The sequence below is a fragment of the Magallana gigas genome, chromosome 9 (assembly GCF_963853765.1).
Source record: "Magallana gigas chromosome 9, xbMagGiga1.1, whole genome shotgun sequence".
Lineage (NCBI taxonomy): Eukaryota > Metazoa > Mollusca > Bivalvia > Ostreida > Ostreidae > Magallana > Magallana gigas.
The window spans coordinates 48,438,744-48,456,348 of record NC_088861.1 but is presented as its reverse complement, the minus strand read 5'-3'; the positions used below and the strand labels follow the sequence as shown (position 1 = coordinate 48,456,348).

The 17,605-nt window shown below is 32.9% G+C and overlaps 1 protein-coding gene across 2 annotated transcripts in view; it reads left to right on the top strand.

Moving 5' to 3' along the window:
• LOC117691393 (multiple epidermal growth factor-like domains protein 10) overlaps nt 1-16,536 on the top strand; it is a 45,979-nt gene extending 29,443 nt beyond the window's left edge. The window contains exons 7-12 of one of the 2 annotated variants that reach the window (XR_010709641.1): nt 3,342-3,479; nt 6,887-7,024; nt 7,112-7,243; nt 9,398-13,684; nt 13,763-13,833; nt 13,914-16,536. Coding sequence is in view for 1 of the 2 variants with exons in the window: in XM_066072126.1 (XP_065928198.1) it covers nt 3,342-3,479; nt 6,887-7,024; nt 7,112-7,243; nt 9,398-9,529; nt 13,763-13,818 (596 nt within the window). In the remaining variant the exon portion in view is untranslated. The remainder of the gene's footprint in view (nt 1-3,341; nt 3,480-6,886; nt 7,025-7,111; nt 7,244-9,397; nt 13,685-13,762; nt 13,834-13,913) is intronic. The other variant, XM_066072126.1, reaches the window with a different exon arrangement.
• The last annotated feature ends 1,069 nt before the right edge of the window (nt 16,537-17,605 follow it).

Sequence of the window (17,605 nt, the reverse complement as noted above, 5' to 3'; positions counted from 1 at the left end):
TTGGAATTAGTCTCAGGTCATTTAAACACGATTTAATTAAATTTAAAATATTCAAAAAATTTAAAATTCATCCAATCAAATCGAGAAAAATGTCATTAGAGACAGAATTGTAAGTGAAACTTATATATGATGTTTTAAAATTGGTCTGATGTCATTTTAACGCGATTTAAATGACTTTAAATTAAATTAAATTAATTAGATTCATCCGTCCAATTCGAAAAAGATGTCATTTGACACATTTGTCAATGCAACTTTGATATCATGTTTTAAAATTACTCTCAGGTAGTTTTAACACGATTTGATTAAATTTAGAATTTTCAAAAAATTTAAATTTCATCCCATCAAATTAAAAAAGATTTTATTAGACGCAGAATTGTAAGTGCAACTTAAATATTATGTTTTAAAATTAGTCTGAGGTCATTAAAATACATTTAATATGAATTTTCAAATTTAGTGTCCCTACTCGGAATTTCCAGACTGATTTTTCTCGTGATGCTAGACTATCATGTCCTCTATCATTCCTGAAAATTTCAGCTTTCTATCTTTTTTTGCTTTGAAATACATGTGTGGACAATGAAAACTCATCGAAAGTGTGTTCTATATCTTGACCCCGGCTAGCTTCCGTATTCGGAATTTCCAAACAGTAATTTTTCGTGTGCGGCTAGATTTGTATATCCTCTACCAATCTGTTAAATTTCAGCTTTCTATCTTTACTAATTTTAGGGAGATGCGTGGACAAAAAAAATCGTCGAAAACGTGTCTTATATATTGACCACGGCTAGCTTCCGTACTCGGAATTTCCGAACAATTATTTTCCTCGTGAGGCTAGACGTTTATGTCCTCTATCATTTCTGAAAATTTCAGGTTTCTATCATTGCTCGTTTTTTAGGAAATGCGTGGACAAGGAGTTTTCGTCAAAAACGTGTCCTATATTTTGACGCCAGCTAGCTTCCGTACTCGGAATTTCCGGACAATGATTTTCTTAGTGAGGCTAGACGTCATGTCCTCTATCTTTCCTGAAAATTTCAGCTTTCTATCAATGCTCGTTTTTGAGGGAATGCGTGGACAAGGAGTTTTCGTAAAAAAACGTGTCCTATATTTTGAACCCAGCTAGCTTCCGTACTCGGAATTTCCAGACAATGATTTTCCTCGTGAGGCTAGACGTTTAGGTCCTCTATCATTCCTGAAAACTTCAGCTTTTGCGTGGACAAGAGCTTTAAAAAAAATGACAAAATGGCGGATAAGTCAGAACTGGAAGTGATTTTTACAAAATAAAAAAATGTATATAAACTTTGGATGATAATAGCTAAATGCTGAAAATTTGACAAAAATCGGACCACGCATCTCCGAGAAATCTTCTGCACAAATATTGTAAAGAAATAAAAGTGAAAAAGAAACAATAGAATAATAAAAGGGTCTTCCGCTGAAGACGGAAGACCCTAAAAATGCTTTCTTTGATGATTCCTGCGCGTTATGAAGGTAGCGATCATTGCAGAAAAAAATTACAGAATTAATTTTTAAAATTTGTCTGATGTCATTTTAACGCGATTTAAATGACTTTAGATTAAATTAAATTAATTAGATTCATCCGTCCAATTCGAAAAAGATGTCATTTGACGCATTTGTCAATGCAACTTTGATATCATGTTTTAAAATTACTCTCAGGTAGTTTTAACACGATTTAATTAAATTTAAAATTTTCAAAAAATTTAAATTTCATCCCATCAAATTAAAAAAAGATTTTATTAGACGCAGAATTGTAAGTGCAACTTAAATATTATGTTTTAAAATTAGTCTGAGGTCATTAAAACACATTTAATATGAATTTTCAAATTTAGTGTCCCTACTCGGAATTTCCAGACTGATTTTTCTCGTGATGCTAGACTATCATGTCCTCTATCATTCCTGAAAATTTCAGCTTTCTATCTTTTTTTGCTTTGAAATACATGTGTGGACAATGAAAACTCATCGAAAGTGTGTTCTATATCTTGACCCCGGCTAGCTTCCGTATTCGGAATTTCCAAACAGTAATTTTTCGTGTGCGGCTAGATTTGTATATCCTCTACCAATCTGTTAAATTTCAGCTTTCTATCTTTACTAATTTTTGGGAGATGCGTGGACAAAAAAAATCGTCGAAAACGTGTCTTATATATTGACCACGGCTAGCTTCCGTACTCGGAATTTCCGGACAATTATTTTCCTCATGAGGCTAGACGTTTATGTCCTCTATCATTTCTGAAAATTTCAGGTTTCTATCATTGCTCGTTTTTTAGGAAATGCGTGGACAAGGAGTTTTCGTCAAAAACGTGTCCTATATTTTGACGCCAGCTAGCTTCCATACTCGGAATTTCCGGACAATGATTTTCCTAGTGAGGCTAGACGTCATGTCCTCTATCTTTCCTGAAAATTTCAGCTTTCTATCAATGCTCGTTTTTGAGGGAATGCGTGGACAAGGAGTTTTCGTAAAAAAACGTGTCCTATATTTTGAACCCAGCTAGCTTCCGTACTCGGAATTTCCAGACAATGATTTTCCTCGTGAGGCTAGACGTTTAGGTCCTCTATCATTCCTGAAAACTTCAGCTTTTGCGTGGACAAGAGCTTTAAAAAAAAATGACAAAATGGCGGATAAGTCAGAACTGGAAGTGATTTTTACAAAATAAAAAAATGTATATAAACTTTGGATGATAATAGCTAAATGCTGAAAATTTGACAAAAATCGGACCACGCATCTCCGAGAAATCTTCTGCACAAATATTGTAAAGAAATAAAAGTGAAAAAGAAACAATAGAATAATAGAAGGGTCTTCCGCTGAAGACGGAAGACCCTAAAAATGCTTTCTTTGATGATTCCTGCGCGTTATGAAAGTAGCGATCATTGCAGAAAAAAATTAACATAACCCGCTGGGTTTTGTATTTTTTCTACAATGTTGCCACCTTCATATCCCGCATGAATCACCAAACAAAACATTTTATTGTTTAAATTAAAAAGAAAAACCCGAAATGTTTCCATATCATAAGACCAGCTTCTAAATGCAGCTAATTATGTATGTAAGTAAGACGTACCACAGTTTAACAATGAGATAAAAATATGTTAATTAAAAGAAAACTGGGCCTGCGCAAAATTAAAAAAAAAACTTGAGGATACCAATGGCTATGCAAAGATATAAGACACCCTCGGGAATATAAATAGTTAAAATATCATTTGTTGTATTTGGTATCAAATACATGGATCTTTCATTCAGATACTTTTACTTTTTGAATTTTTTTAACAATATTGTTGAGATGTGCAACACAACCTTTAAAAGAATATTTTTCAACATTAACATTTTTCTCATTTACCAGCTTGTGACAAAGGATCATTTGGTGGTAACTGCAGTGAAACATGCGGAAACTGTCGTGACGTAGACCAATGCTCCAATATCAATGGGAAATGTTTGACTGGATGCGATGCTGGTTATCAGGGAGAATTGTGTAAAACTTGTAAGTATTACATGTACTTTCTAAAGGAACATGAAGCTACATTTATTTCCCACTTTCAAAATAATATTTTTCATCAAACTAATTAGTTTTGGCGAGGAACATTTTTAATTCTCATAAAAAAAATTCCAAGCTCATTGATATGAATAAGAAATGTGCCGTAAGATGATAATGACAAGCTTTACATTATATACCCAGTAGTGTACAAGGTATGATGCGCGATGTTACAGCAAGCGGAAGCTACGGAAATTTATCCCTTAGGGATGATATTTTTCCCCTCCAAACAATTGTCAATAAGCTGTTTTTCCTTTGAATTTAAAATCGGATTGTGTCAATTACCTGTGTTAATATTAAGAAAATTGGTCGAATAACGAAAGAATTAAAAAAGAATAATAATAACTTTAAAAATTAAAAGACCTGCAGGATAGGATCTGGTATATCACATAGTTTGTGCATGTGTGGTATAATGTTCCAAGTATTGTTGAAAAGAACAGAATTTTAAACGTTTCACTGTCGCTTAATATGTCACACATAATTGCAATGTTTCCGAGTTTGCAGGTTTGGGGTAACGAAAATCCGAAACAAATCCATATAAAATTTCATGTGAGTAGGGTAAGTGGCAGCGGTACTACTTGCCCATCTCTTTCTTTTCAAATTTGATGCAAATCCACCTAGCAAAAAAATGGTAATGACATGTGCCACAACAAACAATGTTGTGAATGAAAAAGTGTCATACTGCAAAGAAGGCACTAATAAATAAAGTTTATTTAGTTGGCTCGGCTCATGAAGACGGGAACATGCATCTGCAATATTGTTTTGTTTGCCTGGTAAATGTTGAGCGCTGAAAGCATAATTGTAAATGGCAAATATCCAGAAAAGAATACGGAACATCAAATAAATCAAGGGTTTTCTGGATATTACTTTATTTAACCAGGAAACATGGGAAGCATTATCACTGTACATTATCATTTTCTTGTTTAAAAAGTTATTGCACCACCTAAACACGGCCTGGAAAATGACAACAAAATATTTAACGTTTATATATTCAGAGGCAAAATCTGGTAGATCTAAGGCCCAGTAAAAAAAAAAAGTATCCATTGTAATACCCAGCCTCCTTCAGAAGAAGCATCCGTTTTGGAAAAGTAGATAGGACGGGGGTCCTGAATTTGGAACGTGCCATTAAATTCTTTCATGAATGATAACCACCACTGAAGGTCTGCCAAGAGGTCGTCTGTGAGCAAAACTGTGTGGTGTCTCTCCTTCACATAGTTCTTCAAATCTAACACTCTCCGAAGAAAAGTGCGACCTCTGCATATAATGTGTGAGGCCCAATTGAGCTTTCCCACTTATTTCCAACTGAAGAACACTTACACGTTTCTTCTGCGAAAATTATCTAAATAAGTCATTAAAGTATGTAAGTATTGAGGCAGGTAAGGCTACCGAATCTATTACAACCCCTTACTGTTGAAAGGGTCCCTCAACGTTTGACCAGTTAAACTGTCTAAGGAAGTAAAAATGTGTATGTATTGCCCTTAAACATTCAACAAAAGATTTTCTTTAAGATTCTACAGACTGTGCTACAGAAGGAAACTGTCATTTTAACCAAGATAAATGGAAATAGATCTATTGGCTGAGTTTAAATCTATATTTGCAAGATAACACCCTTGACTGATAAGTTTGCTTACAGCCCGCAAGTCTATATACGGACATGAACAATATGACTGAACAAAATTATTAACAGACAATTTAAGTGTAATGAACGGCTAGCATCATGGATAAATCTAACTTAAGCATTTGATTTTGGGATAGTTCCCGATGCACTAACAACAGTAACAGTAACAACAGTAACACAAGTAACAACATAATTATTGTTTGATATCTCCAACAAATTTGAAATCCATACTTAAAATCTTGCATATGAAGTCACGATCAAAATCATTTTGTAAATAAAATTCCCAGACGGAATGATTAAGCCCAGGAAGGAAGTATGAGCAGCCATCCGCCCCATGGTCTAGTTTTTTTGGATGTCAAATGTCAATGTCAAAATTTATTTTATAAAATAAAAACTACATAAAAAAGCAGAATAACAGCTGACTGCATATTTAGAGAAAATAAAACTTTAAGCTGTCATCTTTAATAGTAGTTCATATCACCTACATGGGGAGAGGGGGTTATAGTTTTCTTTTTTTTTCTGCTAGGGAATTTTAATAAAATAAATGAGTAAATTCAAATAATAAAAAAAAAAGAATGAAGCTGTCTATCAAAGTTAAATTATTGTGAAATCATTTGGAATGAGTTCAGCAATTATCCCAGTAAACTAGAAATAAAAGATACCACAGAGTCTGCGTCATCTGTTTCATATTTTGATATTTTACTGGAAATGAACATTGATGTTAACGTAACCAAAAACAATATGATAAACGTGATGACTCCAATTTTTAGTAGTCAACTTTCCTGATTTATGTAGCATTATACCTTCATCACCTGCGTATGGTGTTTATGTGTCTCAGTTCATTCGATACACAAGGGCATGCTCTTCGCATGAACAGTTTCTAAGGCGATGCAAGTTACTGACAAACAAGTTGATAAAACAGGACTATTAACAGTCTCGTTTGAAGTCATCTTTTTGTAAGTTATATGGTTGATAGAACGACCTTGTCAGCAAGTAAATCCTCCACTTGGTTGTATGCTGACTGATGTTTTTCATACTAAATTGTTAGACCATAATAAGTCACCTTATTGTCTACGGACTTTTCAGTTTTCCCGATAAAAACAAAGAGCACACGGCGAGCGAGACCGGTCAGCAGAGGATGCTCACTCCTCCATGGCACCTGGTCCTGCGTCTAAGGTTTTCCAGAGGTCCGTGCATGGTCTGCTTTGGATTACTAATTGAATACCGAATTGTCCACAGATTTTTCTTAGTTTTTCCCGGTCATAATACCTTTTCCGAAATTACGATAATTTCCCCGATAATGACAGTTTTACCGATATGACATTGGGCGGTGGGTGTGACCAGTCGGCAGAGGATACTTACTCCTCCGTAGCACCGTGTTTGCTCTGCTCCTGTATTGTAATTTTCCTTTGGACATTTGAATTTTAAAACTGTTCGTTATCATTAAATGTCATTATTGTCAGTATCAATGTACTAGTTTACATCGTGGTCCTGTAATAAAAACATATATACAAAAAGAAGTATAAGGCACTCAGATAAATAGTATAAATACAATATAATATACCCACACATACACACAAAATACATGTAACTATATATACACTGGTTTGATAGTCTATAAAATTTACTTTGCCAACTAGTATTGTTGTAATATCTATTAAAGTAGGACACGTAAGGCGTTAATACTTGAAGAATATACATATATGTGTAATTCAACGGAGATAAAAATTTTTAATAGATTGTGATAAAGGAACTTTTGGAATGTACTGCAAAGAAAAATGTGGACACTGTCGTGACAATAAACAGTGTTTCCATACGAACGGAACATGTCTAACCGGCTGTATTGCTGGCTTTCAAGGTCATCAGTGTAAAACATGTGAGTAGAAATTTTTAACTAAAGATTTTTAATCTAACAAAGCCGTCTGTTTTATATTTACTTAAAGTTATGTCATCTTTTTGTCAGCTTGTAATCGGGGATTCTTTGGAGAAAACTGCGCTTATGAATGTGCCGACACATGTAATGACTGTAATGATGTCACTGGTCTGTGTGAGTATGGATGCATCCCAGGATGGACAGGATACGTCTGTCATAAAGGTCATTTTAATTTTAGCCATGTCCACATAGATAATTTTGGGTCAATGATCAATCGTTTGTAGTCACACTATATCAGTGAATCTCTTTTAGATAATAGACATTTATGTGTACCTGTCAGCATAAAGAACTGGAAATGTATTACCCTTAGACAATTTTTTCTTAAAAATAATACAGTTCTTAGGTCACCCGAGTCACGCAGGGGACCTATTGCTATATCTCCTTGTCTGTCGTCGTGCATTGAGAGTCGTATGACGTCTGTTGTGTGTTTACAATGTTTTAATTTTCACTTCTTGAAAACTGCACAACCAATTGTTACCATTCTTAATGTGAAGCATGTCTAGGATAAGAGGAATCTAAATTTTTAAATTAATAATCTTACCATGTCCTCATGGTTGGGGCCAAAAATTTAATAAAAGGTTAAATTTTCAAAACCCTTCTTCCTACTCCCACAACTGTGGGGAAAAAAATACTTAATTCACAGTTATAATGTCCATGAAGACCTCTATCGAAATTGTGAAATTCATTCCCCCTGGGTTAGGTGGTCAGGCCTTAGAACGGGGCCATTAGGGCCATACAGTGAAAAGGTATTAAATCTTAAAATTATGCTACTGTATTCCCATACTATTTGAGAAAAACTAAATGCATGGTTATGTTGTCCATAAAGCCATCTACCTAAATTGTGGAATTCATGGTCTCTTGGTTAGGGGTTCAGATCCTAGTGAAAATGTATTAAAGTTTTGAAAATGTTTTTCAACCTCCATAGCAGTTGGAGATAAACTAATTACATGATTGTGATATTCATGAATCCGTCCACCTAAATTGTTACACTCATGGCCCCTAGGACCCTTGGGTAGAGCCAATGTGGCCACATTGTGAACATGTATTGATTTAATAATAATTTCTCCACTCAAACTATTCCAATTGTGGGAGATGAACTATTTGCATAGTTCACGATGTCCCGTTCTAAGAAATCTCCTGATCATGGGACAGACGTTATGACATTTTATATTGTTAAGGGGGAGGGGGTGACAAATATATAGTGAACATGTATAATTCGTGGGGTAATTGCTGTCTGTCGTCCAATAACAATTTTCACTTCATCACTATTGAAAATTACAAAGTAAGTTGCCACTTGGCAATATTGAATTAAATATGTGTTGCATTTTAGGAACGGTTTGAATGCGGTATTATCCATTTCTCGGCCCCAAAATTAAAGTCTTATAAAGAGCTTTAAAACAAAGGTTGAATATAGTTTGAAAATAGGTGTGTAAAATGGTATCACCACAGTGACATCATAATGTAGAATTGACGTCAAGAAGATTGTTTTACTGTGTTGAATTAATGTTTTGGAGCATAAAATGGGTTTTTCCGATAGTTTTACCACTGGAAAACATCAAACGCATGATTGCTTAAGTACCATTTTAAGGTATTATGTGTATAACTATCTGAACTAAAACCTATGTTTTGAGCAGGCCTGCGCTCTGTTCTTCCATACGCAATATATAAGAAAAAGTGACAATGTTTTCATTTGTTTGCTAAAATGCGGTAATAAGCTCATTTAAGTGACGTCATGGATAAACAACTAATGGACATTGGCGACTTTTGGGGCAGATATTTGACCTACCAAATGTAGTCCTTTACTTTACTTTTATGTGCATTATATGCCTGCAGAAATAAGCTGTATGCATGGTGTGTGCATTATAAATAAAACTGAATATTATAAAAGATTGACCATTAAGGCCTGCAATTTTCTTTTTAACAAAACGTTTACAATTTTTGCTCCTTGAGTCAGAGTTTACATAATCCGAAGCCCCCCCCCCCCCCCCCCGAACCAAATTTTGTTGAATTAATGCTTTTTCAAACATCAAATAGGGGCTTTATTGAGCAAGTCATCATCAATTTATTTATGTTTCTGCACTTTGCCGATGCTTATTATTTTATCAAATTTTGGCCTAAAAATGTGGATATTGGAAAGTGCTAATTACACATATTAAGCATAGAACGATTTGAAATGATGCATAACCTTCCTTGATATAAGTTTAAATTTAATAAAAGCAAATGGGACAGTTTGTGCATTATTCAGAAATGACAATTGGTTATTCTGTATTTGTTTTAAGGTAAACGGTGCTTATTTATTTTTCATCTTCGAAATAGCCTGCACGTATGGATTGTTTGGACGAGATTGTACTGAGCAATGTAACGACACATGTACGGGCTGCAACAATGTGAATGGTGTGTGTGACAGAGGATGCTATCCAGGCTGGATGGGAGACTACTGTGAAATAGGTAGGGTATCTTTTCCGTTGTTGATATAGTATTACTCCAACAAAATAATATATTTTTTAAAATTTATAGATTGAATGATGTTTACATGTATTGTATCATAATTGATTCCAAATTTATTGAAGTTTAGATGCAAGAAAGATGTCAAGGAATGGTTTGATAAAACTATCAATTGATTGAAAACGTTTTTGACATTTTTGTTAATGAATTATACGTTTACAGTTGACACGTGGGAGTCATATCGGTGAGAATGTCACTAATACACTCATCTTTATAGGGAGCTGTCTATACATCTCCATAAGAACGCTTTTTAAATGCAGGTTAATAATGATATCTACACAAAAGTCATGTCTATTAACACGTAATTACACGTAACAACATTGAAAAATTTTCATATCTTTATTACAGCTTTACAAATAATGTTTGCATATTAGCACTTTACAACAAAGGGAAAAGACACAAATATAAACCCCTTTGAAGAAAATTCCCAATTTGTAATGAAGTAAATGTTTTGTATGACTGATGGCGGACTTTGGCTGATGAGAGCTCGGGTTGTTTTGATAAATATCTACACCCGAACTGTTATTAAAAACAATATGCAAAACAAATCAAAACGTGATTCAAACAACTGTCTGGTGAGTAAAACACAGAACAGAGTTTTGTTTTTTTTTATTCAAAACGTATATCTAGCTTAAACAGTATATATGTTGCGATGCGTTATGGGAAATAAGATGATCGTATCCGAAACCTTAGGTTCACGCTTCTTGAAATAAATACTATCGCGAGTATTTCGAATGCATCCGGTATGTATAAAACAAACAACATGGCGTTGTTTTCTCGGGTGGTAAGTAGTGATATTCTATTGAATTTTTTTTATTTGTATTGAGTAATGATAACTGCAATATAATAGCTTTGTAAATGTTATGATATTTAAAGAGTTTTATCGTGTCTGAATCGAAAAGTACTGTCTTATTTTTTTGAATTTGCTACAAGTTAATTCTAACCTGTTCTTATTTAACTTATAATTCTTCTTTAGGATTTCTTTGATACTATTTGTTCTTCAGAGTGACGATTTAGAGTAATAATTCTGAATTAGCATCAGATAGCCCAGAATAGTAGAAATATATGTTAATCAGGTGTAATTTGTTGTTAACAGCTAGAATTCAGCAGCAAAGCTAAAAATGAACATTTAACTGATTTATGTTTACTTTAGTTATTTACAGAAAATGAAGAAATGGTAGCCGCATCTACGATGAAAATAATAGTCTTTTAAAAGGACAACAACCTAACAAAACTGTTTATTTAAAGAATATTCTACACAACCATTCCTCTTCGATCTAATCTGAAAAAAATAAGACATATTCGTAGACTAGGATATTATCAGATATTACATACTAATAATTACTATAAATACTATTTCGTTTTCGTAATTGCAATTATTTTCAATTATTACAATTATTTTGGTCTTACACAAAGGACTATGTGCGGTATGGTCAAATATCTACCCCCGATTTCGACCAATTTTTAAAAATAGTATCGTATAAAAATAAAATCTTCACAAATCATTGTACAGAGGTTGCATAAAACTTTTATCTTTATTTTAGTCATCATTACTCATTTGCTGTTTATCTATGACGTCACCTAAATGACCAAATGTCCGCAAATTTGCAAACAAATGGAAATATTCTCATTTTTGCTCTCTATTTTGCATTAGGAAGTATAAAGCGCAGGTCTGCTCAAGTGCGATTTTAACATATGTTTTTCTTCATATAGTTATACACGTTATACTAAAAATGGTACTTGAGCAAGCCTGCGCTTGATGTTTCCAAGTCGAAAAACAATCGGAAAACACCCATATTTTGCTACAAAACATCAATTTATCAAAATAATGCAATCTCCATGACGTCATTTCTACATTATGACGTCACTGTGGTGATAACCTTTTACACCTTTATTTCCAATATGATTTTAACTATCGTTCACCCTATTTTTAAAGCTTTTTCTAAAAATTGGATTTTGGGGGCAAAAAATGCATAAAATTGCACATAGTCCTTTCCTCATTTCTGATCGCTCCCGACCAATTTTACCTGGAAAGCATTTGACAGCAGACAAAACAGACCTACATACTTTCATTTGTGACTGGCGTTGTGGTATACGACAGGGTATGAAGCAAGTATTATTTGCAATTTTAAAAAATCCAATGTTTAAAATTGTATATTGTTATTTCTAAAATACTTCGTTATTTTATGCCGCACACAGATGAAAATATCCAGTAGCTGTTTAAGCTACAGCTTTTCTTCACAAAAAACCAGTTTTATCTGACTTCTAAAACATTTTTGACTGTCTGTTTCAAAGACTTTTTAGCTCACCTGAGCTGAAAGCTCAAGTCAGCTTTCTGATTGCTTTTTGTCCGGCGCCCGTCTGTATGTCCGTAAACTGTTTTACATTTTCAAGTTCTTCTCGAGAACCACTACGCCAATTTCATTTAAAGTTTGCATAAAGTTAAAGGGAATCAAGTTTGTTAAAATAAAGGGTCATGCCCTCTTTAAAGGAGAGTTGATTTAAAATCATTTAAAATTTGTTGGTATTATTCAATAGTCTTCTTTAAAAGACCATTTGATCAGAAAAGCTGAAATTTGTAAACATATTGAGGTAGGGTAGATTAAAGTTTGTTAAAAGCATGATCCCTAGAGGTAGGGTTGGGCCACAATTGGGGGTAAAATGTTAACTTAGGAATATAAAGAGTAAATCTTTTAAAAAATCGTTTCTCTGAAACCGATCAGCCAACAATGCTGTTACGTGTAGAAGCATCCTTAGATAGAGGTAATTCAAGTATGTTCGAATCATGATCCCAAGGGTTAAAGCAGAGTCACAATGGAGGGTATAGTATTTACATAGGAATATATATTAAAAGAAATCTTTAAAAGAAACTTGTTCACAGATCGGCCAAAAAAGCTATCACTCTTGTTGAAACATCCTCACGTAAGGTAGATTCAAGTTTGTTCAAATCATGATCCCCAGGGATAGGATAGAGTCAAATATTTACATATGAATATATATAGAAAAACCATTAAAATCTTCTCAGAAACCGATCAGCTCATTAAAGCTAAAACTGGTGTAAAATTAATATTGGTCAGGGTAGAATCAAATGTGTTCAAATCATGATCCCCAGGGCCAGAGTGGGGCAACCATCAGTGATCAAATTTTTACATTAGTAATATATAGAGAAAATTCCAAATTGTTGATCCAAATTTATCCAAATCATGATCTCCAGGGGAAGGATGGGCCACGATGGGGGATCAAATTTTACATACGAATATATAGAGAAAAATATTTTAAAATGTTTTTGAATTTGATCAGCCAAAAAGCTGTTACTTGTCTAGAAACATCCTCAGGTAGGGAAGATACAAGTTTTTTTTTTATCATGAGGTGGGGCCACAATGGGGGGAAGTCAATTTTTTACATAGGAATATATAGGGAAAAATCTTCTAAATCATCTTCTAAAACACAATTTGCCTAGACAATTTTTAACTTTAGTTAGCCCAGATAGTGTCATTAAATTTGTCAAAATTACAACCTTAAAGAGTACGGTGGTGCCACACTAGGGGGAATCAAATTTTAGAAAGGTAAACACTTAAAATTATTTACAAATGTTCAAATGTTATTATATATGGTTTTACTTATATGCAATCATTTTGACATGCTGTTAATTCTCTGACTCGTGGACAAATCGTTGGCCTCATAAGAGGTTCAAAGTTTGATGTTGGTGTATATTTCATATAAACAGTTGTTAAAGATCTTCTCGAGAACTGCAATGCTTAATATGAGATATGACTGTAAAATCATCATTCTACAAAGGAAGTCAATAATACACATCAGAAAATGCATGGGAATTTTGTTTATACAGGATCTATTGTACGACATTGATCAGATATTTTGTATACCGGTATGACTCATTTAAGCTGATTTTATTATGACCATTGTTGCTCAGGTGAGGGATGTGGGCCATGGGCCTTTTGTTCTGATTAATTTTAATGTATTTTTTATCAAATATTAACCAATTTATAAGTTGTTTATTGTGTCACCGTAGAGACTACAGGAATCACTTTGCATTACATAGCTTTGGGTAACCTTATACAAACTAGCCATTAGTCTGTGGTAAGTAATTAAACACAAGACAGAAGATATTTATGAAAAACTTAAAATGTGTAAATAAACAAATGCGTTTTGTTTCAGGCAATGACCGTGTGAAAAGTAGTATGGTTTTTTTCCGTAGAGTCTTCAAAGCATAAGCAAAAAAGACACAGGTAAACTCTGGATTTATTTTCTAATATAAAATTGATGATCATATAATTAAAGTGTATAATCCTTTATTTCTTCTCAATAGACAGTGTGGATCAAACTCACATGCAATACTAATCGTGACTATGATATTTTCATCTACCAAAGAACACATTGTTGTGAATGACAGTCAGAGACATGATGATATGCGACGCTAGAATGGACACTTTTTCCTTTTACCGAAAAATCGTCTCTCAAATATATTGTTGTAAAACTGAAAGTCACATTATTTTGAAAACACCCATTCTCTTATAACATGAAATACCGATCCAAAATATTTTTTTTATTATACTGATTTTTAGCTCACCAAATCCGAAGGTTCAAGTCAATTTTTCTGATCACCCACTGTCCGTCTGTCCGTTCGTTCGTCCGTCCGTCTGCAAACTTTTCACATTGTTTTCTAAAACCACTAGACCATATTAACCTAAACTTTGTACAAAGCATCCTAATGGAAAGAGGATTCTAAATTGTTAAAATAAAGGGCTAAACCTTTTTTAAAAGGGAGACAATTGCCAAAATAGTGAGTGTAGGATGTTTGTCTTCAAAGCACTTCTTTTCAAGAACCATTATACCAGAAATGCCAATATTGATGGGGCTCAAAGTTTAACATTGAAATACATAGGAAAATGTTTAAAAATATTCTCAAGAATCTTTGCACCAGAAATTCCAACATTTATACAAATGCTTGCATATTAAGTGAAGATTCTAAATTGTAAAAATTGTGACCCTAGACCAAACCAGAGACCCCAGGCGGGGTTCAAAGATAAAGATATATAGGAGCATGTTTAAAAAACTTCTTTTCAATAACAACAATGCAACAGTTTGGGATATTACTTTGTATACATCTTAGGTTTTTGTATATTCTAAATTGGTAAAATAGCGACAAAAGGGGTTCAAAGTTTAACATCGAAGGGAATATGGAAAATATTTTAACATCTTCTTCTCGAGAACTACAATGCCACAATTTGTGAGATTGCTACTAGTATTTATGAAGCCTTGGATAATGTAAATGCAATATTTTGTTGAAAATAGTGACCCCTGAACTAATATTGTGACCCGGATTCCAAGTTTAACCTAGGAGAATATATGAAAACTGTTTAATTTTTGAGAACTACAATGCTTCAATTTGTCATATGTCTTCAAAGGCATCCTCAAATAGTATAGATTCCAAATTATAAAAGTTGTGACCTCGATTTTTTACTGGGGCCCCAGAAGGAGTTCAAGGTTTAACATAAATATAGAGAAAAAATGTTTAAAATCTTCTAAAGACGAACTACAATTTGTGAGATAACTATGTAGGCATTCCTTAAATAATGTAGATTCAAAATTACTAAAGCTGTGACCCCAGGACTAATACTGTTGCCCTAAGAGGGGTTCAAAGTTTACCATAGAAAAAAATATGTAGAAAATGTTTAACAATTTATTCTCGAGAACTACATTCCTACAGGTTATGAGATTACTATGCAAGCATCCTAAAATAGTCTAGACACCTAATTGTTAAAACAAACCATAAACAACCCGAAACAATAATGGGGCCTAAAGAGGGGTTCAAAGTTTAAAATAAAATAGCATACGCACCAAATAATATGTTACAAGGAACTGTTGTTCAGGTGAGAGATGTGGCTCATGAGCTCTTGTTTCAAATGTATCGCATTTAATTCATTCTTTTTTCGTTATACCCGAATATATAACACAAGATGTCTGGAATTTTTAAAATTCTAATATCCAAAGGAATAAAAAGGTATATTATTTTGAGCGCAAAGTATGTATACAAAAAACAATCTATATTGGAATCGTCGCAATAATGCTAAGAAAATTCTCTTTATATATAACATAAGAAAACAAATGTAGATTTGCTGAAATATTGATATTTTGAATTCGCTTTAGCTTTATATTCAACACAGTGAAACATTTTTCCCATATCACATGTGTGTTGATGAACTTTATTTCACTACAAATATAGTGATATTTTTTTTTTGGTATATTATTGTGTGTTGTAAAACTTTTATAAATTTAAGAGATTTGACTATTTTACTTTTCTTTAACCGCTAACTCAATTTAACCTAGTTATTTTTAAATTTTCAAAATGACATAGTTCTAAAACAAGGGCTATACTGTTGTGATTGCTTTGAATTAGAAGAGTTATACTCTAAATATAACCTGCTATAATAAATGCAGAAAATAGGCGTATTACGGTTTAGGGTTTAAATTTTGAAATTGTTTGAACGACACAATGGTTATCGTGTTCTGTATAAACAACTGTTAATATCAAGGGGTTAACGATAGGTTTGAACTTATAAACACGCCATTGTATTTGTGTCCAAGTTTAGATTGTCTTAAAAAAAACTAAATTTAGCTCGAAAAAAAACAGCATTCTGTTCTTCTTTGTTTATTTTGGTGGTAAAGAACCTTAGGGAAAGTGATATTACAAACCAATCTAATAAAAATAGGAAAAAATAGAAACAATATAACAATTTACATGCTACACAACCAATATCATTTAATATCAAAATAAATGATCGAATTATTATAAAAAATCTTCGTTGGTGGACTTATTAATGGTTTTGATGTGTGCTCTTAATCCGTTTAAAGAACGTTGCATTAAGGTAACAACTTATATGTTTAGAGTCTTCCTAATGCGTATGGGTGTGTGAGAAAAATGGAAAAGTATATGGTTATCGCAGAAAAGATTACATCCCCAGTCAACTTAAAGGACTAAAGGAATAATTTAAATTGATATTATGTCTAATTACCGCTTTTATTCAGCAAACAAACTGTAAGAAGTAATTAATATATACGTAAGAAAGGCAAACAATGTAAAATGTCCCATACTTTAAAAACATGCGATATGTCCTTAAATTGAGTGTACTATTAACTATACAAGATGGGTCATTGCAAAGTTATTTACATAACCAAACACATGCTATTTTAATTACGTTACCACATTCAGAATTGCTAACAATGCTTTTTATTAAAAAAAAAATAATAAAAGAAACCCGCATTTTATTTGGAAGTACATGTAACTCATTGTTAAATTTAGTTTATATAATTTATTAATATATGCACAAAGCTATTATCCTTTATCGCACAAATTACATACCCTTAAAGTGACATAATGAATAAAAAGGATATATGTATTTATTTTTATTATGAAAACAGATGAAATATAATTTGATCATAGGTGACACACATGCTAAATTACCTAATATTAGTAAAAGTCGTTTTAACTTCTTTGGAATTACACATGTAAGCACACCTAAAGGTTTTGGACATCGAAATACGTGTCACTTGATTGCGTTTATCGTCTGAAAATAGCTTACAGTAGGTTTGTTGCACTGAGAATAAAATCGGAATTTAATTTTTTTTTTTTGTCTGTTGTCAGAAATATGCATTCTTACATAGTGCGACTTAATAAATATTAGTTAATAAATAAAGACAACAAGTTTCACAGAGAGGCCGCTTGCTTATACTAGACGTCACGCTGCAGTAGTTACATTTCCCTGCGCGTGCGTGACTATGAGGCGGAGATCTCAATATATTTGATTAATAAATAAGCTAATCAATATATATCCCACTTTTACATAGTAATGTTTCAAAAGTTTATAGTTTCATATTAAATATAACATATGTTGAAAACGTGTAAAAATCGACATGTGTAAACTAAAGGGTTTCTGTGTCACTTTATTTTTTTCTTCAAATGAAATGTTATTTGGTATAAATATTTTTAATACGAAATCG